The sequence below is a fragment of the Tyto alba genome, unplaced genomic scaffold, assembly GCF_018691265.1.
Source record: "Tyto alba isolate M040663 unplaced genomic scaffold, T.alba_DEE_v4.0 Super-Scaffold_49, whole genome shotgun sequence".
In the NCBI taxonomy this organism is placed as follows: Eukaryota; Metazoa; Chordata; class Aves; order Strigiformes; family Tytonidae; genus Tyto; species Tyto alba.
The window spans coordinates 2,833,799-2,859,978 of record NW_024881325.1 but is presented as its reverse complement, the minus strand read 5'-3'; the positions used below and the strand labels follow the sequence as shown (position 1 = coordinate 2,859,978).

General features: G+C 40.1%; 1 protein-coding gene across 4 annotated transcripts in view; it reads right to left on the bottom strand.

Moving 5' to 3' along the window:
• Positions 1-806: 806 nt before the first annotated feature.
• The window catches only part of FBLN2 (fibulin 2), a 106,632-nt gene continuing 81,258 nt past the window's right edge, over positions 807-26,180 (bottom strand). For all 4 annotated transcript variants that reach the window (XM_042806984.1, XM_042806985.1, XM_032995816.2 and 1 more), the window contains exons 7-17: positions 23,661-23,777; positions 23,107-23,208; positions 15,845-15,979; positions 13,553-13,690; positions 13,081-13,224; positions 9,359-9,487; positions 8,708-8,833; positions 7,954-8,070; positions 7,017-7,145; positions 2,768-2,891; positions 807-1,748 (exon numbers count right to left, since the gene is read on the bottom strand). In XM_042806984.1, the coding sequence (XP_042662918.1) occupies positions 1,391-1,748; positions 2,768-2,891; positions 7,017-7,145; positions 7,954-8,070; positions 8,708-8,833; positions 9,359-9,487; positions 13,081-13,224; positions 13,553-13,690; positions 15,845-15,979; positions 23,107-23,208; positions 23,661-23,777 (1,619 nt within the window). In that variant the 3' untranslated portion in view covers positions 807-1,390. The remainder of the gene's footprint in view (positions 1,749-2,767; positions 2,892-7,016; positions 7,146-7,953; positions 8,071-8,707; positions 8,834-9,358; positions 9,488-13,080; positions 13,225-13,552; positions 13,691-15,844; positions 15,980-23,106; positions 23,209-23,660; positions 23,778-26,180) is intronic.

The window sequence follows — 26,180 nt, the reverse complement described above, 5'->3', positions numbered from 1 at the left end:
ACTGTAGTAAAGAACAGTTTATTATTTGGGCAAGGAATGTTGGACCAGATCATCCTTGAGGTCCATTCCAGCCTGGTATTCTACGATTCTATGATTATTAAAATGCAGTGTAGTAAACATCAATATATTGTAGCTATGTTTTTCCTTTAAAACATTTTGCAGAATAATTATAGCTGGAACAAAGGGAGCTCAGAAAATTTCAGCACTGGAGCTTTTTTGGGAGATAAAAAAAAAGCAATCAGCCATAAAAAAAGCCCTGATATTCATTTCTAAATTCTAACAAATACTTTGATTATACTATGCTTTGCCACATCTGGCCTTCAACTTTGGACCTCATCCAGTTTCCTGCAGAACTAAAGGAAATCTAGCTCAAAACTTTGGTTGTGCTATTTTCTAAATGGCATAATAAAACCTGCCAATTTTAACTAGCATTTTCCTTTGTGTCATTTAGTAACACAACTGAAGTAATTTTCCTGAAGAAGAGAAGCAACTCCCCTTTTTGTTTATTTAAAATTGCAAGCGATTCTTCAGTGGCACACCCAAGCTTTAAAATAAGGAGCAGTAATTGATTATTTCCCCATTTCCTCTTAGACATTCCTTTAAGAATTATAAAGCATCTAATCTGCCACTTACAGCTACCTAAATAGAATGAGTTTGTTTAGAGAGGAATCCCAGCACCTACAAAGACAGCTACTAAAAATGGCAATGTGAGATTTTACCCTAAAGCATGACATTCCTTTAAGGCATTGGTCTTGCAAATATTGAACACATGAGTAGCCCTACTAAAGCAAGACTCATTCATAGGCTTTTTCACTGGTGTTTTTTTTATTTATATATATTTTTAGGCAACATACTATGAAAGTTGGAAGGAGGAAAATAAACCGGTAATATGAGGTGAGCTAATTGTCAGTGTACACATACGGCCTTTGACACAGCATCTCAACACAGAGAAACCTCAGTGAAGTCAGTGGCTAAGCCAAACCATAAGTTTGTGTAATAAAGAGAAATTGCTCAAGGCTTTTTCCCGTAGTGGCAAAAATCGATACTTCCAAGTGAACATCTTTCCTCTCTAGTGCAACACTCTGCAGATGTGACTAAACCTGAAAATAATTTCTAAAAAAAGGTTCCAGTATTTAACACAATGTATGTACTGCCTTTCTAACCCTTCCTTCGTTCATTGTCAAATGATGATGTAAAGAATGGCATAAGAACAACAACAACAACAAAAGATAAAAATTAACTTAATTTACACAACCAATAAAAAAGTTTAAAGCAATGATAGAAAAATAATATAAAGGCTAGATACAATAAATGTCAATTCAACAGTAATAAGCTTTGGTAGAACAGTTAAAGAGCATAGCACCAATAAAATCCAATGTCAATACATGCTTCAGTACGCATGAGCTGTGATGAAAATGTAAATTTTGGCAAGAAAAGTAGTGTATGTTCCCTGACGCCACAGTTTCATTTCAACATCTAACAAAAAGTCTTTAGGCTCTTTCACTTGTCGCTGAAGATAGACAATGCCCGTGTATGAGTTCAGCCTTCGAGTGCTGAAGTAGTTTTCTTCATTTCCCTTGTTGATAGTAAGGATTATGTTGTCTCCAGCATAGGCAGGCGATGGTCCAATACGGAAAATATGAGCTGGGACCACAATATTGGTTTGGAAGTTCAGCTGGTAATAGGTAATGCGCACCGGAGTATTCTGGCAGTCCAGATAATTAAAACAACTGATTCGTTCACACCTCCTAAGAGATGAGAAATGAAGCACATTCAGTGTCCATGTAACAGCAGGTAAAAACATACGTGTTTCAGAGTATTGCAAAAGTATTAGACAAACAGGAGTCCCAAACTGCATTGCCAGCTGCGTGTTCTGCTTTTACAGTGCCCATCAAGCATTTGTAAATGGTATGATTGTCAGAGTACAACGGTGTAAGAAACAGATCATGGACACAGGGAGCTGTGTTGGGAATCTCCAAAACGAGGAAAGAGCCAAAGTCATGCTGCAAGCAGCACAGAGCTTGGGAGAGGAGCTTGTGATTCACCACTGACAGCACAAGCCTGGGACAGTGCTCCAATAAAATAAGAACAAAAACACTTTAAAAGGTAGCTAAAACATGGGAATGGGAAACAAGCTCCTCAACTTGCAAAGCCGTTTAGTTCTATAAGGCAGGAAAAGTATGTCTTAAGTCATAAGCAACTAAAGATAGCTTCCCAAAGCAGCGGCAGCCACCGAGGCAGGAAATTGGTAGGGAGATTCTGGGGCTCCTGAGCCTCAGCTGCTGAGGAGCCAGGAGCTGGGGGAGCGTGCCATTCCCAGAACCCTGTAGCCTGGCAAGCTCATCATCCTGTTCCCCTTCAATGTTTCAACACACTCTGAGGAACTGCAATCTGAATATTAAACAGAGATCCCCAAAACCACTGTAAAAGTGGTGCACTGAGCAGCCTGGCAGCTACTGCAATGATATAAGCAGCATGGAAGATCTTATTTTTTTAAAACTTAATTACAAACAGAGCCCTTTTAGAGCTGCAAGCTCTGATGGCTGCTGTTATAGCAGCAGCTGGAGGGCAAATGGGGGACTGAAGGCTTGGAAGAAGGAAGAGGCAAAAAATGGACAGAAACTCTATATGGGGAAAGTCTATGTGCTCCAGGTACTGAAGCATATTAGAGCTCTGAGCGCTTTCACCCACCCACAAACTAAAGCACTACATAACACCCACAGCCACTGGACTGGGCTGCTCGTTTTGTTGCGGCGGCGATACTTACATGTCAGAGACTTTTCTGTAGTTGGAAGGGCACTCGAAGGACAGGCAGCGGAAGCTGCCCTGGATGTTATAGCAAGTCTCTGCAGCTGAACAGTTATGGGTTCCTATTGCACATTCATCGATATCTAGTAAGAAGAAACATGAGGAGGAAGACACTTTAAGTTAAAAAATATGAAGTAATCAGAATTTATGGGCTGTAACATGCTTATGAGACTCTGTGTGCATGAGAAGAGGAGTCTGTGGGTTTGGCTCTGCAAGCTGAGGGCTCTTGTCTTCAGTGCTCAGTTGCTGTGTGTTGCCTCTTCAGTAACCTGTGCCTGCTGTTTGCAGACCAGGACTGCAAGAACCCAGGAGAAAACACATGGGGTGTGAAATGCACATTCAGGTGCAGTGTGTCAGGTTCATCTCTGTGCCCAGACACTTGCTGGCATTGGAAGTCACAGGGTAAATCACGTTGATTTCAATTCTGCTAAAATTTGTATTTCTTCTGTGGAAAAAAACTTCCCTCCTTGATGTTATCAGTTAAAGGAGATGACAGTACCACTCAGCAGTGTATACAATAAACAAGGGGACCCACTCTTCCCTGCAAGCAGCTTGTGATCCTTTCCGTGCTGTTTGTTAGGCCTAGAGTGGCCACTTGCAGCCACCCAGCGCATGGCCAGGGCTGATCTTCTACCCCAGGGGAAGCTTGCTTCTTTACCTGTACTTTGAAAACACTGACACGCTCCTGTGAGCCTAGATATTCTCATTCCAAACACATCTGATGCAACATGGGGTTTAACTTTCAGTAAAGAATAAACATGAGAAGGAAAAATGTTCTCAAAAACCAAGATCCTCCTGTCTTGCCACTTCCCACTGCAATAAAAAGCAGACATGAACATCGAGACAGAATTGCCTGAATTGTCATATTCTCCCTTGCTCCTGAGGGTCAGAGATGTGTCGTAAGTAATGCCATAAACTATGCTGAAATGAAACAGAACAAAATAACTAGATGGTGGTAGTCTAAGGCAGTGGAACCCTTCTCAGACCAGCCAACCTGTCCATCTCCGCAGCTTCTGTGTAAGCCTTCCACGGCTCTTACGGTTGAAAATAGTTTTTAAACAGTTCCCTGAAAGTGATGAGTCAATTTTTACAGCTTCACAGGTACTCCCTGAACCACAGTTCCATGCTTAGAGCTAGCCTATGTCATGCGAGGTGTTTCTAAACAAGCGTGGTGCTCATGCGCTGTTCAGCACGTGAGCACAGTGCACGTGTGACAAGGCCCATAGCTGGGGGAAGCACCTAACTGGTTTCAAAGAGCAGAGCGTGTGCAAGGACTTGTGCGTGGTGCAGACGCTGCGTGCAAGCACTGGAGCACGAGGGACAGTCCTTGATGAATGGTGCCCACTGCTATAGATCATCCCCTGCATAACATGGGTGTGATCTCGTTGGCTCCTTCTTCATTGACAAGGCTGTAAAATGTCCACATACCCCAAGCAAACATCCCCCTCATCACCCAGTCGGCAGAGGGGCCTTCCCCTCCCCAGAGTAAATGACTGGAGGGACACCCAACATCTGCCTACACGTTAGTCTTTCACAGCCTGTTGTGACAAAAGCTATCCCTCGGGAATAAACAAATCCCATCAGAATATAACCAACCTATGTTAAAAGCCAACACAACATTCTCACTGACTATTTGAGAATTGAGAAAGCTGGGCTGTGCCAGGAGAAGAATTTATCTCTGCATGAAGGTTGCTCTGGATTAAATCAGGGGGGCAAATACAAAGCAAAGAAATCACTGCTGTACAGCTGCATGGTCCAGGAGATGTAAGCTCCACCAGACTATTATGAAATATGGGAACTTAAGAACAACACTTTAGAACACGGCACTCATTTTTGAAAATTTAAGTTAAATATAAATATCGCCCCGTAATGAGAAGTAATGTTGCAGAGGACAAAAAAGAACACTTAAGGCTCAAAGACACTTCATGGCCTAGAACTTAAACGTGGTTACCTAAATAATATATATGCACAAGCCCAAGCCATGGACCTTAAAATGCTGAAAAACAGATGCAATAACAAGGATCCAGCTTGAGCAGAAAATACTGGCAAAGATCTCACAGTCACATTGTGTACTCCCAAATGTCTAGACAACGCACGGAGGCTTTAAAATGAAATAAATGCTAACAGACAAACCATGTGGAATATGTAGGGCTCTGCAGTTCTGCCAATTGTCACAGAGGAGAGAGATTCTTAGAGGAAAACTATAAACCCCCACTCCCTCCATTCCCCTGGGATGAGAACTGATCTCATACACTGAACTGACTGGTTTAAAAGTCTTGCAAAGAAAAGTATACAATAGGAAGTAGGAGAGAATCAAAGTAAATTAAATCCCTTGCTGATTCTCAGAAGTGCCCCTAGGTGAAAAGAAAATTTCTTCCATATTGCAATCACTGTCATGAAAGCACTCACTTCACCAGTTTGGCTGTACTGCAAAATACCATAGGCAGTTTCTCCAAAAAGATCCATATGTTGAGATGCTATTACATGAGATGCAGCTCGCCTGTTTGAAAAAAAAGGTACAAAGAATCTACCACCAGTAACTCTTAAGAGCTGGAGATGATGAGCAACTGGAGCCAGATCTTTAGCTGGTGGAAACCAACATAATCTTCTTGAGTTCAGTGCAGCCGACACCAATTCAGACCGCTTCTCTGAACACATTTTCACAGAGACCGCAATACATAAGCCTGCCCAAACCTGTAACTACAAACTTGCAAGGCTCAAAAAAAGGGCACGTACCCAGGGGCTACTCCCGAGCGCCTGACTAAATGCCAGCTTACTGAGCGTGCACGGAGCCATCGCGCACATGCCGAGTGCTGCAAGCAGACCAGCTTCACCCTCGAAGGAAGGTGCGTGCACCAGGTGGCAGAGGTGCTTCGAAAAGCTTTTCCAACTGTTAACTGTGTAGCTCGCCTAGCAGGGCTAGTCTGTGCCATAGGAACCCTCTCCACCCAGGGTGGGCATGCAGGGAGGATTTCACAACCACACCAATAACGCAGGTGCAGTCCACAGGTCCACGTGGCAAACCTTTTTCCTTCACCTCCAGCGCCTGGAGCTCACTGGGTGCCTGGGGAGAGCTGCGCTGGCCGATTAACACACTGACTCACACTATTAACTCTGGAACACATCCTCAGCTCCAATCTTACTGCTGGCAGAGGTGGCAACTGACACACCAGCATTCAAAGTTTGCAGGGAAAAAATAAACAAACAAAGCCTGAGGAGAGTTATAGCTGTAGTTTTCTAAAGGTGACTTTTATGTAAGAATTTAAATGCACGTGGATATAACTGCATTCATACCTAAGACCACATTTTTAAAAAATCTTTTAAAATATTTTAAAAATATTTTGTCAGTCTGTTTCTCTGCTGCAAAGTCAGGAACAGGTATGCTTACGCCATTCATGATTTACACAGTGTAAATTCAGTGTCATCACTACTGAGAAGAGAATTTCAGCGTAAGAAGATACATAATCAAAAGTTATGTGAGGGGTTCCTGAAAAACTAAGAGCAGGAAATGCCTGGTAGTTAGTCTAACCGACTGCAGGAATGCATGTAGGGTACGTAAAGGTAATCAGATCTTCAATCTTCATTACACAGTCAGAGCATCCTTTGGAAATGGGGGATTTTTACTTCAAAACCAGACAGCTGCACACCAGATGAAAAGACACCAGACACCCAGAAGACATTTCCATGATTCTGAAGAAAAGGGGTGTGCGGGGAGGATACACGTAATTTACAGTAACACTTACTAACGCCAACATATTTAAGCTTAGGTGGCAGACTTCCGGATGGCCAAGTCCCCATTACAGCTCCTACATTCACTCTCCCAGTTTTCTGGGGCAGGAAACTCCCACTCATAACGAAGCCACAGATTTCTACACCTGGCACCTCTGATAAAACAGATCGCTTCCTGCTGTGCCAATGTGCACATGCAGCTCATGCAAGTAATCAAGTGTCCCAACTGGAATGATGAATTCGGCTCCCTTCGAAATTCATTTAAACAATTAGCTCACGTTGACAGGAGTACTTTTTTCTAACATGGGAAAAAGCTGACATTGCAGATACCAACATTTGGCAACTTTGTCAAACACTGGCTTTTTAACAGTGACTAATATAAAACATAGAGTCTTGACTGAATAACCACAACAGCTTAGATCATTCCAATGATTAAAGCTTCATGATATAATCCCTTCAGTTCCTAAACTCCTCTTTACCTCGACAGGTTCTTCCATTTGCTGCCATGGTATATCCCTGCTCAGGACAAGCACACTGATAACTACCAGGAACATTCACGCAGCGAAAAGTACAAAGAATGCCCGCACTCTGTGTGCACTCATCGATATCTGGGGAAAAAAAAACACAAATACAAACATATGAATAAAAGAAAAACAGAAATCTGAAAAGGGAGGGTGTAGAACACAAAGAAATTTTTATCTGATGTATTTATAATATATTTTTAAACAAGAATGCAACCATGGAAGTTTGACATTGCTCTAGGACTGCTAAAGGTGCTTTCTGAAATTCTGAACAAAAGACTGCTCCCAAAAATACTGGTTACAAGTAGTATCGACTCATGGAAAACACCAAGTCTGGTGCATATCTGACTTTGAAAAACTCTCCCTAGTACATCTGTGGTTCTAGGATTAGTCTGTTGGCTTTCTTGTGCTAGAAGGAACATGGGCTTCTTCACCGTTTCTTAAATAGAGACTCGACAATGTGTCATATTGGTCACTTGAAGAAAACAGGTAAAACCCTTCCTTTCTCCATTCTGATCACGCTACTCCTCATTCACCCACCACGAGCAAGAGCAAACCTTCACTCAACCATGGCTGAGCGGAGGCTTTCATTGATGCAGTCCAGGTAAAATATCTTCCCTTCTAATTTTTTCAGTCATAAGCTCTAGCCCCATTAAACAACCTCACCAGTTCCATGGTCACACAAGTGTATTCCAGCCCCAGGCAGGAGACATGAAAGTGAACTGCATTTTCCAATACCTGGAGTTACCTTCAGCAGATTCTGCAGTGGGGTGTAACTCCCAATCATCCTGAGGCATCACATGCAGCATTAGGCGCTGCTGAGAGTTAGACAGCTCTGTCTCTTAAATAAGAGTATACACACACTTACCTTGACCTGACAAAGCAGCAGCCTTACCTTTACAAGAATGCCCATCTTCTGCCAGCTGGAAACCTTGCCTGCAGTAACACTGATAGGAACCATAGACGTTGGCACACTCCTGGCTGCAGGGACTAGTATCGCATTCATTCACATCTGTATCCAAAAACAAACCCACAGACATTGCCACAAATAGTTCAGAACAGTATCTTCCACAATTTGTTGCCTCTGAGAAGAGCTACCAGATCCTTCTGGTCAGAGGATGAACTAGTTTGTCCCAAGAAAATGGTTCTGCTTCCTAGGCAGAATGACACGAAGCATAAGGATGTTGCACCTGAATTTCTTTTCTATATATGCCAATGAAAACACGTAGACATGCAAATACACATTTCAGACCTTATATATTATAGCTGATTATAAATATGTAATCACTGTCTTAAAAATATCACAGACAACTTAAATAATTTCCATTCCATTCAAAATAAATTTTTTCAAGTTTCCTCACTACCAAGTTTCATCTTTATTAAAATTTGAATGAACAGTCTCCTATTCTGACTTCACTATTTTCTCTTTTTCTCTCACCTGGAAGGAAAGGAAAAAAGTATGTGTGGGAAAGGAAGAAAGAAGAGAAACTCGTTTGCTCTCATCTGACAGTTTGAGCATTCGATTGAATATCTGCAGATTTGAGCACACATAAATCATGGGTTTCCTGTATTTAAATTTCACCTCAACTCCTCTAAAGTCACTTAGTTCACACTGCAATTTATTCATCATGGAAAAAAATGTCTGGTACCTTCACAGTGCTTCCCATCATAAGACAAGCGGAAACCAGAAGAACAAGTGCAATGGTAGGACCCAGGGGTGTTCTCACATGTGTGCTGACACAGGCGTCCAGGGTAATTCCAGCACTCATTTATATCTGCCAGCATAACAAACAAATATACCATCAATTTAGAAAGAAAAGCATCAAACAAGATGCAGGAGGATATTTTAAAAAGTCTCAGAGATTGATTTGCAGAGCATGAAATGCTGCAACCTCAGCTTTTATGCGGCCTGACTTTGTGCTCTAATCAGTGTACAGCAGCAATAACCCATAAAATGCTGTATCATAGTCTCTTATGAAAAAAGTTGTGAAATCTTCAGAAAGATAAACTCCTACAGCAGCAGAAGCATAGCCGGTAAGGAAGCACTGTGCAGATGACTTTAATTGATAACCTGCAGCTAAACTAAACCAAGGGCACCTGGTCCGAGATCGCAGCGTGGGGAGGCAGAGCTCTACATGGCGGGTCACACTGAGCAACAGCTGCTTTGGAGGTGATTCCATTATCTTTTGAGGCACTGCATTGCAGAACTAATAACTGCACACTACAATGGTGCTAAATACTGCCTTGAGGTCCAAGGCTCAATCAATCAGTCGTTTCATCTCGTCTTGCGCTTTACATACCAATGCAGCTTCTGCTGAATGCATCGTACTGATATCCCATTTTGCAGTCACAGCGATAAGCCCCAGGAAGATTATGACAAATCTGCCCTTCGCCACAACGGTGTACACCAGTTTGACATTCATCCACATCTGCAGAACCAGAAAAAGCAATTAGTTTAAATACAGCTTGCTGAAAAACAAAGTTTGCAAAGAGAGAAAAAACAATTTAATTAAATAACAGCAATAGAAACTATTAGGGTTGGCCCCTGGACAGAACAAAAAATATCAGCTTTTCCCACTACACTCTTCTCAGAGTCAGCTTTACATATCTCTAAGTCAAAGTTCTGAAAAGCAATACATTATCTTAAAAGGGAAAATGGTAACTGTAACTGCATAGAGTTTTCCCAGCATATTCTGCATTTCAATGTAAACACATTTTGATTCTCATCAAACCATGACATTTAAACACCCCATTCTGATGTTCTGCCATTACATGAGTCACAGAAAGCCATTTACAGCAAAACAAGAACTAGCCAGGAATTCTGCTCATCCCTTCAATTAAAGCAATTGCTATTTTCATCTCCAATTGCCCTTTCAATCTTGCTTCTGCTGTCTACCTTTTGCTCTTTCCCAATGTTGCTCTTTTTTCTTTTCTCAATCTACTCGGATTTTGATATTCCTCATGTTCTCTCATCCAAAATCCAATACCAACAAATTAGTTGCTTCTCCACTCACATGTATCACTTCCAATCTCATTTTAAAAATCCTCAGATGAAGATGAGAGTTTTCAATACACACTGATTTACGAGACTTGCAACATGACTAAATAGCTCATCAGTATCTAACAAATCCCTGTTACCATCTGTGACAAGAAGCATGAAAAAGTCTGATTAACCATCAGAAACTTGTATTTCTTCAAGTATTTTGAGTTCTGCCATTTCCTAAGCCATCAGAACCTGATTCCTTTCTATTATTCACATCTTCAACTACTTTTACAGCCCAAATCCCTGTTCATGTAATATTAATTAGGATGGTAGTCTAAGGCCGGGGGTTCTCCATACTGCCCTATCTGAAGTCATAAATTCGAGCACTATTTCAATTCAAAGGGTTCCTGGCCAGATCTCCATCAAACAACAGCCTTGGAGAGTGCTCTGTAAAGCAGTTATTTGCTGAGAAAATGATAGGGAAGCGAGAGCAAGTTACTTATCACAGAAACTTGGATTTGGAAAAGTAGATATTATAGCAACCCTGATAAGAGGTGCTAACAATTACTTTGTTCGGTGTTTCAGCACAGATTCCCACCAACACAGTCCCTGCTGGCACTGGGGTGAGGGATGGCAGGGAATGCCACTCGCCAAGCAAGGAATTCCTGACAAGCTCATAGATTTCTGCCAAAACAGTCTCCCCGTTTTAAGGTCAGAGGTAGCACTAAAACAAGGAAGTTTCTTATGCAGATACAAATGTGTAAAGTAGCAGTTTTATTTGCAATGAATTCACTTATGAAAGCATTTCATTAGTTTATCCAAAATTATACATTCCATTGCGTTCAGACTTCAATTAGTTCTAGGGCATTACAGTGTCAGAAGTGTGCTGTATTTCACAATAGTTACAGTAGTTTTCAGTTAAATGTAAGGGGTAGATTTTAAGAACTCAATTACTAAATTAGAAAAAATGAACATTTTAAAGAGAGATGAATCCTCTAAACAAAGAAGATGGCCATACAAGCATAGTTCTGCTGGAGAAACATGTGCAGATGATGTATTTACTACTGTGATTCAATCTGAATCAGGAATCTAATTAGCTATTGTAATGCCTTAAATAAACTGGTCTTTATCATAGGGAGGGGAAATTAGGACCATATGCTTTTCTTTTTTCTTCTCCATGCTCTCTGCCTGCTGAGAGAAAGTCATAACAAAAAGATACCAGAAGATACAGGCTGCAAACAGAGTGCACACAGCAAAGACAGGGAAATCACCAATTTACATCAAAGATTTGTTTTCCCCAAATCAAACTAGCAAGCTTCCTTATATCTGCTCCTTAAAAGCATTGTCAATCATGTAGAGACAAATTATCATCAGTAATGACAGTGCACTGTGTTATCTCATCATGCTTTAAAGACATAAATGCTGTATGAATAATGGCAATTTTCTCCTCGGTCACATATTTACACACACTCACTCTTTTTTAGGTACAACTCTGGGAAAATAGCTGGATTCTTTCTATAAATCTTTGAAATTTAGGAACATAATTTGCCCTAGCCACTAGAAGGGCTTGAAAACAAAGGCCATTAGTACTACAGCCAGGACCTTTGAGCTGCTCAGGCATGACTGCTGACTTGCAAAAAAAAATAGCATTCATGGAGATGTTGGCATGGTGGTAACACTAGAAACGATTTCAGGGTCACCACACTTCAGATGGTGCAAATGTACCCAGCCCAGCTGACTTTGCTGAAACAGGACTGATCAAAACCAGCTGAAGAACCATGTCTTCACAGCAACTGAGAGAGATGGGACTTTTGGACCTTCCCTTTGTACAGGCAAAATATTTTGGGCTGCTATATAACAAGTAACAAGTCAGCAAATGATACTGCAGTACTTTGCCCCAAATTTACAAAACACAACCCCCTAGAGGGGAGGAAGCTTTCTCCATTTCCCCAGCTACACACATAAACTGTCCCCACCTTCTGCTACTTCCAAATCTTCCCCACCTCCTCACTGACCAAGCATTGTCTGGATAGTCCTGGGGGTAAAATCATGAAGAGAGAGACAGCATAGCAAAGAGGAGCACACAGAAATTTATGTGGAAATGGGATCTTCTAGCTATACTATTATGTTTTGCTACAAGTTGCTAGTCGTGACCAACACAGTTTCCGCCTACCTGTAGTGTCACAAAAGTTATTCAACGGGAACATAAGTAGGAATATATATATAGGATAATATCACTAAGCAAAATACTGATTTGTCATTTCTTTTTTTTCCCCCTGCAGTTGTTTTATGATTTCCTATTTTATGTAACACAGAACATAGAAAATTCAAAAATACATAGCTAGCTCTGTCTTGGGCACCAAGGACCAAGCTTTCAATTCCTTTGTGCCTAGTGTGCTCGTTTACAGAACAAATGCTAATAAGAGATGAAATCTGCTATTCTGAGTCAGTAACTCCATAAACACATTGGAACAAATACAAATCAGTATCAAGCTGCATGCTAGCCTCTATGAATATTTCAACATTCTTTTCACAAAGAAAGCAACAAATTATCCTAAACATGCACACAATTGGATGTAAATGGGCAACACCATTCATGGCACTACAAAGAACTACTCTCTCAGTACTACTCCCATGAGTCCTCAAACTCAGTCATTCCCATTTGCAGCATCCCATGGCTTCAGATCATATAACTTAGAGTGAGATACTGTAAAAAATAGCAAAGGACCATGGTTTTTACTAACAGTGTAAGTTTCAAAAGTAACTAAATCACATTCATTCCAGAACAGAAGCCAATAAATCCCATACACAGTCAAAACCAATGTCACCCATAGGAACTCCATGCAGCAGTCAGCCATCAGTGCAGCATCCTGTAGTGCAAACAAATCACTGAGCTGCTTGGACAGAAAATGCATACAACAAATTCTCATACCTCAAATACATTTAGGAATCTGGAGGTAACTCAAAACCTCTTTTAAAACTGAAATGTACTTTTTCTTCTGAGAGGGCACCTGACCAGATGCTGGAGTCCGACCTTACCAATGCATCGGGTTCCCTCCTCATTGGAGTGGTAGCCCCTGCTGCATGTCAGCATATTCCTTTGGCAGGTGTAAGACCCAACAGTATTGATGCAGTTGAATCCTGGTTTACATGGCTCAGGGAGAGATGTGCATTCATTAATATCTGGTGAAGAAAATTAATTAAGATAGTGAGAGGAGCTATTTAACCTTTATGGTCTGTTTTCTTCCAGTTGTCACTTCTTTACCTTCATTTCAATTTATTGTGCTGCAAAGTATCTTTGGGGCTGATGAAGGTCTGCTGTAGTAACACTTTCAAATTCAATATGCAGATATGCATATCTTTTAAAGGACAGCAATGTTTAAAGTAAATGCACAGCAGTATTTGAGAAAAACTACATGTGGTCAATATACACCCCTTGGACAGGTTGAAAGGAACATGAGTTGGCCAGTGCTGCTGCACATCTTACAAACGTATTGCTGGTCACACTTACCAACACAGTTTCCCTCGGGGTCTTGTAAAAATCCATCCATGCAGCGTTGCTTTGACTCACAGTAGAATGATCCTTCCGTATTCTGACAAACAAAGTTTACTTTACAGCTATGAGTTCCTCTCTCACATTCATCAATATCTGTTAATCAGATCAAAACACCAAGTTGTGACTAGTTAAGCTGTAATATTCAGTAGTCTTCATAACTAGTTAACTTCTCAAAAAGAAGTTAAGCATTATTTAAACCAGACACCCAACATTGCCTATGGAAAATCTGAGATTTAGGTGTGTTTGCTCTATGACATCCATTTCAACATAGGCTTCAAAATCTGTCAGGTCCCATAGCAAATTTGATTCAGGTCCCTACTGCCTTGTTCACAGCATCTATTGTAAGTCACAAATACTGAAACATCTGCAGTTTTAAAATCCTGAAGACCCAAATTAAAACTAGGGATAAGGTACACATAATAAAATGTGTACCACACTCTTTCAAAAGCAAAATGGTCTCTTATTCCTTATATACCTCAAGAATTCTAGGTAGAAACCTACCTTCACTGAATTTGATACTAATAGGGCACCTGATTTAAACAGAGCTGGGATTTCACTGTGTACACAGACACGTGTGTATATGTATATGTACTTATGTACACAGAACACTTATCCAACTCTTAAGACTATTCTGAAAAAATCTGAATGAGAGGTAGCCATATTAGTAACAAATTTAGCTTTTTCTTCTTACTCTGCAGCTGGAGCTCAGCACAGCTTTCTCATTTTTTATTATGTATATGGAATTGTTTCTCAAATTATGTTCACCAATTTAATGCTTGCTTTCTAGGCACATTGAAAACACTTCCTCCAAGTTTCAAATTTATAAATTTACACTCAATGGATATGTGTTGACTAACTGCACAGATCAGCTGCTGTAGTGGCATTGCTTCCATTTTCCAGTTGAAGAAACCCCACCTAGGAGCAGACTTTAGCTATAAATAGGTTCAAAATTCAGTTCCTGTGACTGTTTTCAAATGCTGTTTTAACATACGTTGGTTCCTGAGAACACTCCCTATGATGAACATCTTTACTAGAAGATAAAGACAAATGGAGGAAACTCCACAACTGAGGAGTCCCCACTCCTCCAGGCAGAGGGCAGAACTGCTGGCACTTCTCTTTCTATCCTAAGTCCTCACTTAAATGTTAAGGTCTCCAGGGAACATCACCAGTGTCCCAGAAGGTACTAGACAGTCTTCCTACCATATGTGTTGACTGAGACAAATAAAAACTGTGGAACTCTGTATTTCATAAAACCCTGCAAGTCCAATAGTTATCTGTAGGCAATTTTACACAGAGTAGTTCCGGAATTCTAGTCTTTTTTATAAGTCATTAATTTAAAGGCTAATTTGAAACAATTTGTTAATTTTACAATCTATTATAATCTAACTTTAAGACTAGAAAGCAATTTAGATTAGCAATAAATGTTAGAAATGCTACAGAATCAGACAACAGAACAAGACATTCTCAAACAGCCTCTTCAGGTAAACCAAGGTTTACTTACGACAGCTGTATATAAAGCAAGATTTCTGGTAATTTCTATTTTATAACCTTATGTTGTATGTCAAGAACTAAGTCCTTTCCTTAGGCATCTCTTACTCCAGCTGTCAGGAAACTCTTTGGGTAAAGAATTTAGGAGTAAATAATACTGACTTCTGCCCTGTAAGGCAGGGTACATGTATCTCTTGCATACTCCTGTGCTGCAGAGCAACTTCTGCTATGCTATGACTCCTGCTGTTAGCTTCTCCATTAGACCTCGATATAGACCAAGAAGGGGGAGATGAAGAATAACTTCTTAAACCCATGACCATTCCAAACATAAATAAATCCAGACAGACCTCCTAAATACAGGAAGGGCTGGACTGAGTCAGCCCCATGATCCACTCAGGCTGTGATTCAGCGTTCAACGGCAAACAGTATCAGCCCCTTCAGAGAAAAGCAGAGCTACCCAGAGGAACATAACAGGAATTCTTCCATCAGTGAGATCTCTCTCTAAGCCCTTAAAAACACAGTAAATCCTAATTCATAAGGTTTCATGCATTTTCCAAATTATTTATAGCTATAGCTGGAAAGTATTTAAAATAAATGAATGTACAGAAGGGGCTCATGAAACCAAACATTTCCATGATGACCAGCCTTTTTTAGTTACAACCCTGATATCACAGACCAGCAACAATAAAATGCTTTGCAATCCCTTTCCTTTCCTTGTTGGTAACGGCAATTGCATGAGCTGAAAAACACCTGTCTTACCAACACATTCTCCATCCTTAAGTTCATAACCTGGCTGACAGCTCAGTTCCTGAAGACATTTGAATGATCCCATTGTATTGACGCAGTGTTCTCTCCGCTGGCAGGTGTGCGTATCTGTTACACATTCATTAATATCTGCAAGAAATAGTTAAACAACTTAGTGCCACATATTTATCAAGTGATCTGCCTCTTCCTGCTCTTTTCGGAGGAGTCAAAAGCTCATGTGAAACTATTTCTTCCAAAAGACAGAATATAGACTTTGCTAAACTATTCTGATGAAAGATGATTTATTCCAGGAACTTTTGTTAACACAGGGTAACTCAAGACACAAATCACAGGGAGATTTCCTTCTCCCCCCCTCCTCCCAAATGTGCAGTGGATGGTGCAAGCATTGAAGGACAAGGGATGGACAGAACTGATTAAGAAAATACGGAGAGAGGAATCCTGAAGGCTCAATCAAGTTTGTAAATTTGTATTTAAATCTTCAAAGAGATCCAATTTCAGCAGGTACAATAGAGAGAAGTTATTTCAAAAAAATCACTTAAATACTAGATTGTGGAATGTAGGACACAATTTGGAAAGGAATGTGACACACCTTTAAAAGGATACATTTTGATAGGCTTGGATGAAATTATCTCAAATTCAGGTTTTGCTTATTTCACTAATGAAACCTAGGAACATCACAATGAGCAAATACTTACAAGCAACTAAAAGGAGTAGAGATGGGAAGATAAACTTTCTTGCCATTCTCCACAAAAACTTACAGTTTCACAGATTTATATAAAGCTAAGAAGCATTTCTAGAGCTAACAAAAGCTAAATGTGACCCTAACTATTTCCAGTCATCCAGCCTCTCTGTACATGAAGCCATTTCCATACTACACAAGAAAGCAAGTATTGTTTAAATCAGATTTTCATTTTGGCTGTAGAACCTCATTCCCAGATAAGTACAACATCAGATATATTGCTTCCCTTGTGGAACATGAAAACATGAAAAACCATTCTAAAAGCCTTTTGTTTTAGAAAATGTGTCAGCTTGTTTTCTACCAAACAGGTGAAGGTGAGCACCAAGAAATTTCACTTCCTGCTGAAGTCAGCAAACTTGGGATGTGCACTGAGTTTTGCAAGACCAGTATGCTAGGTTGGTGCCATTGCACTTTTCATTTATTTGTGTTTTCTTTTTGTTTGCCATTGCTATTCTTCACATGCTGTGTACCTGCTTTCCAAAGCCCCCTGATTAATCCACAGCAAGGTCACTACCATCACCTGGATATCTTTCTGCCTGACCCAGTTGATGTTTCTGTACTGAGTGGCAGGTAATTGCCTACCCCAGAGTTTTTCAGAGTTATGTCCTCCTAACACTTGTACAGTTTCCCAGTTTTTATAAACATTACCTTGAAGTGTAAGCAGCAATATTCTCATAAGTGGTCTTGGAAAAAAACAAAACAAAACAAAACAAAACCACCACCACCACCAAAAAAACAAAACAAAACAAAACCAAAAAAAACACCAACCAACCAAAAAACCCCTCACGTGCTGGGAGAGTAATAGGACCTGTTGTGGTAGACCCCTCCCACTTAACTATACTTAGTTTTTAAATAAATTTGCAGGGTTGTTTTTTTTTTAATCTTAGCAAAAAATGGCTATGGATAGCCACTTAACAGCATTCAAACCAGTGAAAGACTTTCTGCTGATTTAAGTGGCTATACAACAGACCTGAGATTATCTTTTCTTGCAAACCACAAAAAGCCTTCTCATATAAACAAACTGTCAGCACTATACTGCATCATATGAACTTAGGTCAGTTCAGTACAATGTCAGAAAAGCCACTAGGAGGAAAGCATGTTTTTATCTGAAATATTACCCAAATAATGTAGGAAGTATTCCACCTGATTAGCATGTGTAAGCAATTAAAAAGAAGGTTAAGATTTCACAGAGAAAAAAAAAACAAGATGTGATATAATTCCATGTTTTGTCTTTGTTTTTTGATTCCATTTTCAATTTTACTTCAGAAAATAAGTAGAACTGGCCAGAACACATCGGAGGAAATTAAAATTATGGAAACTGGAAGACTACATGCCAAATTTTTGCTTTCAATGACAGTTCTGTGCACAAGTGATAGACTGGTGATCTCTAAAGTCTAATGATGGTGACCTGGGTTTAGATGCAAGCCTTAACCTATGAGCCATGCAGTACGCAAGGCTCTGCCCTGTCCTATCCAATGTTAGGACATAAATCTCCGTCTCTGATATCAGGCCAGTTGCCAGCCCATCTGTTTCCTTTTCATTTTATTAAACTGACATGCTCTTTTTCCCAAACAAATTCCTAAATGGTCATGCCAGAACATGAGATCTCAGCTGCCTTGCAGCATCTTTCTCATGAGTTCCCCTCAGCCCAGGTCATTGCTCTCACTATCAACACCTATCACAAAACAGAGTCCTTTAGCATGAGTGTGAGGGTGGAAAAAGCACCTTTGGGAACACGGTCCCAGTTTGTCCTGGAGCAGCCCAGGCTGTACTTACTGTCATTTTGCTCTACCAAGGCAGAGGGGAGTGAGGACTGAATACATTTTTATAAAACAGGACAATATCTTTCTTGGTTTTCCCTCTCTATTGATTATCTATAAAATCAAGTGGCCCCATAACCTCTCTTCAGTACTGGAAACAACTCAGCAAGTCAGTAAGATGCTTGACAGAGAACTAGGAAAAATATGAGTTACGTTTTCAGTTTGAAACAAAGTTAACTCCCAACATCGGACCAGCTGTAGTCATCATCCAACGTAATAATTAGGACTGCGAGGTAGGGCAAGATTATATTTATAAAAAAACAGGAATAAGAGGGAAAATAATTCAGCAATATATTAAAAACAAGTCATACAGTTAATTTTTGAGAAATCTACCAGATCTATATGCGTGGCAACAACATTCCTCACTTTATGTCAGTAAAAACCAGAATGAAATGTTATTGTGTAGTATCTCTTTTTTTCCCTGGGATTGTTGAAAACAGCAACATATACCTGATCCCTGAGCATATCTGTTGCATCTAAGAAGCTGACCTTTTTGCAAAGGAATATCAACCTTTACCTACCGCTATTCTTTTAATATGTACTTCAACATTAAAAAATAATTTTTTTGCACCTTTTATGAAAACGTGAAATGCAGACTTTTTTTGTCCTGCATATGTACTCTCTCATTATTTTTGTTCTCTTCAAATTACTTCAGCTCAATTAGTTTTACAGAATACATCTGTTTTTTTCAGACCCGTTGTTATTTTGCAATCACTCATCCTGTGCTAACGCACAGTCCCTGTGGTTCAGCAATAAAATGACCACTTACTGCTCACTCTGGTAGGAGGGAAAATTTGGATGGGAGTAGTAAAGAAAGTAGCAAAGTAGTCTCCCACCACTGAGCATGTGGGTGGTGGTAATGACTTTGCCTGAAAGTCACCCGGAAAAGCAGTCCACATTAAAAACACCCAACCTGGCTCTCATCTCTAAAGAACATGGAGCTTTCAGGTCTGAAGACATTTTAGTATCTGTTCACAAAGTTATACAAAGCTGGTGTGTGCAAGCTATTTAACTAGCTGGTGACTCTTCATTGTGTATGGTTGGCTTTCAGGAATTCTGCTCTTGAGTGGACCTGGAATTATCATCCTCTACAGTTTGACTAAAGGAAATTCAACAGATAAAAGGTTATCCGCTGTTTTGTTGCTGTGCAAAGACTGTTCCTCCCAGCCCTAAAATATGCAAAAAAGCAACATCATTAAAACAACAATAATTTGGAAACAAATTACCAAAGCTTTCCTCATGGCCTTTCAGATAGCTCAAGACAGAGCACAAAAGCAGTTAAACTGGAAAAGGATACCTTAGGTGAATCAGGCTGCAATGAGGCAGCTCAACAAAACAGAAGCCACAGTATTCTTTGACTAGAGAAGTAGGAAAAATGTTAAATACAGCAAATGTTTTCCAGGCACAATACACAGAGCAGAACTGTGTAAAAGTAAGTAGCACGCAGGGTATATCTATCCAAAAAGAAAGGGAAGCTTCCAAGTTTTCTAGATTATTTACAAGGATGCCTCTAAAAACCTGACTTGCATTAGAGAGATACAGCGGTTTGCTATTTAGTGAGGGAGAAGAGGATATTTTAGCTTTACAAATAGAGTTGTATCCTTCATTTTATTAGTGATGCCTGAGGTTTATCTCATATCAGTCACAATAAAACTCTACTTTAATGTCATGGGGTAGAGGACAGGAGAGGAAGAAAGTGAGTAAAAGGAAGCACTTGGCATCTTCCATAATACCTTTTGCCAAAGTTGCTGACAAACATGCATTAATTTAGCTTCAAAATGCTGCTGGGAGATGTAAAAAAGGACAGGCATATCCCTACTGCATTGTCCAGGAAAAACATCAGGGGAATAAATGGCAAGATTTTCAGAAGCAGAAGGCAAGGTGAGGCAGTTTCTTCAGCTGCTCACTTACCAGACCTTATATTCAGAAATGTGGTACATGCAGCAGGCTCTGTGGAAGCCATGAAACACACCCTGCAGACTGTGGCCAACTACAAATACCATCTTCCTTCAATCTGATATTTTCTCTGTAAAGGCATCCTCCCTTCCAGTGGTGTTCTCTCAGCCATTTAGTTTAAACTAAATAATTTCATTAGTTTTCCATGCTTACCAGTATATCTGATTTCAAAATAAATAATAATTTTTTAAAAATCCAATTTTGACAATTTCAGGAAAACCCAGGAGATAGTAAATCACATTTCTGCTCTCAACTATGCACTGTATAAACCTTTCTGCTCATGCCCTCATGCCATATGATGTTCACTGATAATGTGAGATTACAGAGCTTGAAAAGACAGGAACAAAACCAAAGCTGTGATGGTCAGAAAAACAACATTATAAACATAGGGAGAAGGACAGGGGTGGAAGAAGGCAAAAGTATTCACACATGACATTAGAGTCACAGGTACTGCTGCTTTCTTTAATGACTAGAGGTCTCCAGGTGCTCTGTTTTTCCAGGTGTTGCCATACAACACTGCTGCAGCTCAGGTGCTTCCTAAATCAGCCTCTAGAAAAGTACTCCAAATAGAAACTATTTCATAAGCTCAGGCCTTGGCTTTTTGAATCAAATTAAATCCTCATAAATATACTTGTAAAAATAGATTTGTTTCTTATATGAACTTTAATAGCTGGGATGATACAGCAGAATTATGATGTATCTTTTACACAAAGAAATTTGTGCCAGAATCAACAAAGGACTAATCCGAATTTTAAAATTCCATCACTTTGGAATGAATCTTTACCACTACCTGGATTTATGCAGATTTCTCGAGCTGTACTGATTAAGTTTTGTTGTTTCCTGATATCTATGGATTTGGCAGTATTGACACAGTCCAGAGAGACCAACTGCTATGTTTTCTTAGTCCAGTGTAATAGTCATTGGTCCTGCTGTGCTCAACATACATATGAACTTTTATGACTTTTGCACAAAGTTATATGTGTCCTGAGAACGTATTGCTAGGGAAAAAGCCAAATAGCATACAACTCATGATGTTAAGCGGCTGAGCAAATGGTGCACATGTGTTTTTACTAACTCATATTGAAATGTCATATGCAAAGATGTCCAGAGAGCCTTTTAGCACAAATGGTTTAAATGCATTGCAGAGCATGAAGAATAATGATGCTGTGGTGAATGGCTTATACCTATCATCTTACCAACACATTTTCTATGCCTGTTGAGTATAAAGCCCTCTGCACAGATCACTCTGTGGTTGACACAGTAGAATGATCCCAATGTGTTCACACATAATTGTCCTCTGGAACAAGCGTGAGCACCTGTGAGGCACTCATCCAAATCTATATCAGAATGTTGCAACCAAAAGGGAAAACCAGAATTGTATTAGAACAATTTCTGAAATGAAAAACACTTCTTTCACACTGGAGATGCCTAAGTGAAGTGTGTTGGAGCTACCATATCAGCACCATGCTATAATATATACAGTGTTACACTGAAAATAGGGCTGGAATAAACCCTCAGAGATCATCTAGTCCTTCCTTTCACCCCTACACTTTTGTCATTCCAGAAAGGGCCATTCTTAGAAACAGGCAGTCACACAGACACAATGCACACTCTTTGCAGGAAACCTGTTCCAGTGCACCACCACCCTTACCATCAATTACTTACTTTAATACAGATTACAAATGTCCCTTGATACAACTTAAACTCACTACTTTCACTGACATTTCTGAATTCTTTCACCTCCTATAGGAAAATGACTGCCTTGATTTGAAAAAATCCCTTTTAATTCTGACATTAATTAATCAAATTAGCTTCCACCACACTTGCGTAAGCAATGCACTGTGTATATTTTATCTGGTGATATGAAATTCCCATTTTCTTCACAGACTATCTGGAATTTCCTAAAATGATTTGTTATTCAATAAAATCTGAGATTATGAGGAATGTGGATCACTTGTGAGCAATTCTGAGCACTGGAAGCTTCCACTTGCATTTCACTACTGGCTGTTATTGCTCCCATACTTACAGATTTATAATTAAGATATGTCAGAGGGCATTGCTTCTGGCCCCCCAAGTCCTTCCTGGGCAAACATATCCTTTGCCACTACACAAATATGTCCATTTAAAATTTATATAGCATGAACAATCATCATGCAGCTTTGGAATTCACTGTTCATCATTGTGCAGGCCTGAACTTCAGGGTCAAGTGGAACACATGGAGCTGGACCAGCTCACAATGGCACATTCTTTGTATCAGTGAAGCCTCACTGAATTCAGGTTTTCAAGGCAAGCAGGAAAAAAACCCCAAACAAAACAGGTGACAGGGCAGAGCTGTAGCTCTGAGGGGGTTCCTCAGGACAGCAAACATGCCCGTGTCCTGCTAGCGGCTCCCATCCTCAGGAAGAAAAGCTGCGTGTCCATAGCTGCGTACACAGACCCTGGGGAGGAACAATATTGGAAAGAGAAATCAAGAGGGCTGAAAAAAAGCTTGAAATGTCAGAGGAAAAGAGCACAAATCCAGGCTTGCCTTCACCTGAAGTCCCCAGATAATAGGCCCGCTGGATAGACGTGCTTCTGGAGTTATCTGTGATTCCTTCCGCCAAACAGTCTCTGTACTGCCACTTGCAATTCACAATACTGAAAATAATGAACCCTTAGAGAAACACCTAGGGGTACAAGATCAATGAGATCTATATAAAAGTGTTTTAACCATGTCTCTGTGGTGAGCCTGAACCACTTACCTTCACAAGAAATCCCATCAGCCATGATAGTATATCCAGACAAACAAGAGCATACAACATTTCCTTCCACCATATTGCAGATGTGTTTGCAGGGGCCATTATCTATACAAAGCAAAATTGCAAAATACATTAGCATTCACAACACAGAGCAGTTGAAGTTATAAACCTCCAGGTCATCCAAATATAATCCCAGTTTAGGCAATGGGGAATGCAGTTTGTAAACAATCTGTCCAGGCAGCCCTAATCACTACTTACAACCCTCCTATTACACAGGAACACACCTGGGCCACTCCTACCTGTACTGTGCACATTATGCTGCACAGCTGCACTCCTTACCTTAAACTAAATAGCAGGTGTGTAATAACCCTGAAATCAGAGTATAGCTTCAAATTACTTCTTCAGGTTTCCCTTCACAATTCCTCAGTCTTATGCCAGAGGTAATAAATTAAGGATGTGTGCTGAAATCAGATTGGTGAAGGGCTGTGTGGAATTTTATTCCAGCTCTCTAAACATTCCTCACTCGTCTGCATCTGCAGTGTACACCTTCAACATACCTTTACACTTATCCTGTTCTTCTTGTAAGGACATGATGAGAAGAGGCTGAGAAGGAGAGGCTGCCGGAGGGATGGTGGCTTCTGCTTCCAGCCTTGTCACCTGTCCTCTGTCAGGATCTGCAAGGCAAGGGAGGCAGAGAAAGATCAGGGACAACGTCATCTCCACCAGGCATCCCATAGCAAGGGTCCCAGTCCCATTCATCCCACTCCATCATGGTTTGGAGGAGAAAACATTCTGGTGACCTGGACAACTACGCCTGGAGGTGAACAGTCAGATTTGGATGCTGCCATCTGTTTGCTGTGCACAACTGTCCAACAGCGCACACAAACACAGTGCTGCACGCTCACAGACATCATGGATACAAATCAGGGAGCTTGGCTGAAAATAACTTCGGTAGAGTAAAATATTGCAACACCTAATGAATCAAACAGAAAGTGTTAATTTTATTTTTTAAAATGCTGCTATATTGTAAAGACAGTGGCTATCTTTCATTTGGTGTATGGTGGAAAAAAAAAAAAAGCTGAACCCATAAGAAGTCTTTAAACTTACTCTGTACATCCTATTTCAACACAAATGAAAAGCAGACGCTCACCTTTACAAGCACAGGATAGTCTGGAATGACTTTTACACAGCCAATGGGAAAACATGACAGCTGCTATCTGTCATTAAGATTTTCAACAAACAGTAATGCTAAAGGTATCAGAATAGTTTAAAAAAAAAAAAAAAAGTTCTGTTACATCAATAAGAGTGATCCAGTCTATCAATACCATTGAAACAGAAGCCAAAATCCATGAGACTAAATTCTTCCTTAAGAGGGATGGTCCTGTTCCCATTGATTTGAGTTCAAGTGTCACCTGGAGCAAAGGGTGAGCCACCAAACAATGGCAACATTAAATGACAAAGTGTGATTGCAATACAGGTTTGGGGTACAGGAAGAGCAATTTCATTTAAAAAAAAAAAAAAAAAAAAAGAAATAAAAGTCACAGACATATAATAAACTATGACACAGAGGCGAATACAAGACACCTGCTTGTGGAATATCCTGGATGATTTCCCCAGAAAGAGAGCAGATAAGTGAGAAGCAGCTTGTGAAGTTTCATCAATGTATGCTTTCTCCTTGCCTCAGAGCCACTGCAAGAACATCACCTCTTTCAAGCCTCACAAAAAAGCGTGACTTTTTAAAAAACAAAAATTAAATACAAAAACATTCACAGTCCAGCAAAGAGCAGGAAAGGTACTGGGACAGGTACAAATACATTAGATATAATCACAGAAGTAAAAATTACCAACAGCATGAGATTTAAAACTGTCTGGAGTGGGTCTCCATGCACAGACCACATGACAGAGACGTGCACATCCACAGAGGAAAAATGAGAACTCAGTGGCCACTGTGCCGTGTTGCCAGTAGAGTACATGCAGTTAGGCAAGTGCAGCAAGTGAGGTGTCCTGCCCTGCCACCCCCCTCACCCAGCCTTTTACGTGACCCAGGGCTCCCCCGTGACAGTAGCAACCCTTCCTCGCCTCACTCCTCCAGTGTCTCAGACGTCTTACTCGCAGTCCCCTGCCCTCGCAATCCTCTACCTCAGCTGTGCTCTGTAAATCCCTCTACACTTCTTGGCACAGCCGTAAGCACTGCAGTCATGCAGATCTGCCAAGAATACTGACTACCCAGATACAAGATGTCTTAACCCAAATCTGCGCTTCAACCGAGTTAGCAGTGGGAGAAACAGAACAAACCAAAACAAAAACACACATACGCTCCAGGTGAATGATCAAGCCAAATCCTGCAGTGCTAAAATAAGAACCATTTTCTTTGCCTCTTTTGGATTAGGTTCCTTCCCCAGAATTTTAATATAAACAACAGAGCAGACAGCTGCCCCAGAAACAGTGTCAAACACATTATTGATGTAAGCACTGTAATATCATGTTGGGAAGAATGACATAAAGAACACTCATTGTTTGGCTTGGATAGAAAGTATTTGAAGTCTAAGGAATTTTGTCATTTAATGGCAACACTTATTTTGCTTGTTAAATAACTGAAAGCACTTGTAACTAATATAAGATTTCAACTTTTCAGGTTATCTCATTTGAAATCTTGCTGTCGGAGAACTCCAGACATCAAAACAATTACAACACAATAGGGTTTCTTTTCAAGACTTCCACCACACTAGATATACTTAGATTTTGTATCGACTGAAAGATGTTAATGAAAAATCAAAGTTCAGGAAGCAATGCTGTCTGTTTGAACTGAGTAAAGTTTATCTAAAGGAATGCTAACTGTGAAATACAAAATGACTCTAAGGAGAGATGGCATTTCATTAACAATCTTTACAAATCCTCTTCTGAAAAGTGAAAACAGTCTTGATTTGAACATATTAAATACCACCCTGATCTCATGCCACTGATACACAAAAATAAGGCATAATTAAGTTTCTTAAACGGCTGGGGTTTTTTACATTATTAACCTGCCCAATTTCTATGGAAAATGTCTATGCATCAACACCCATAAAAAAACCTCA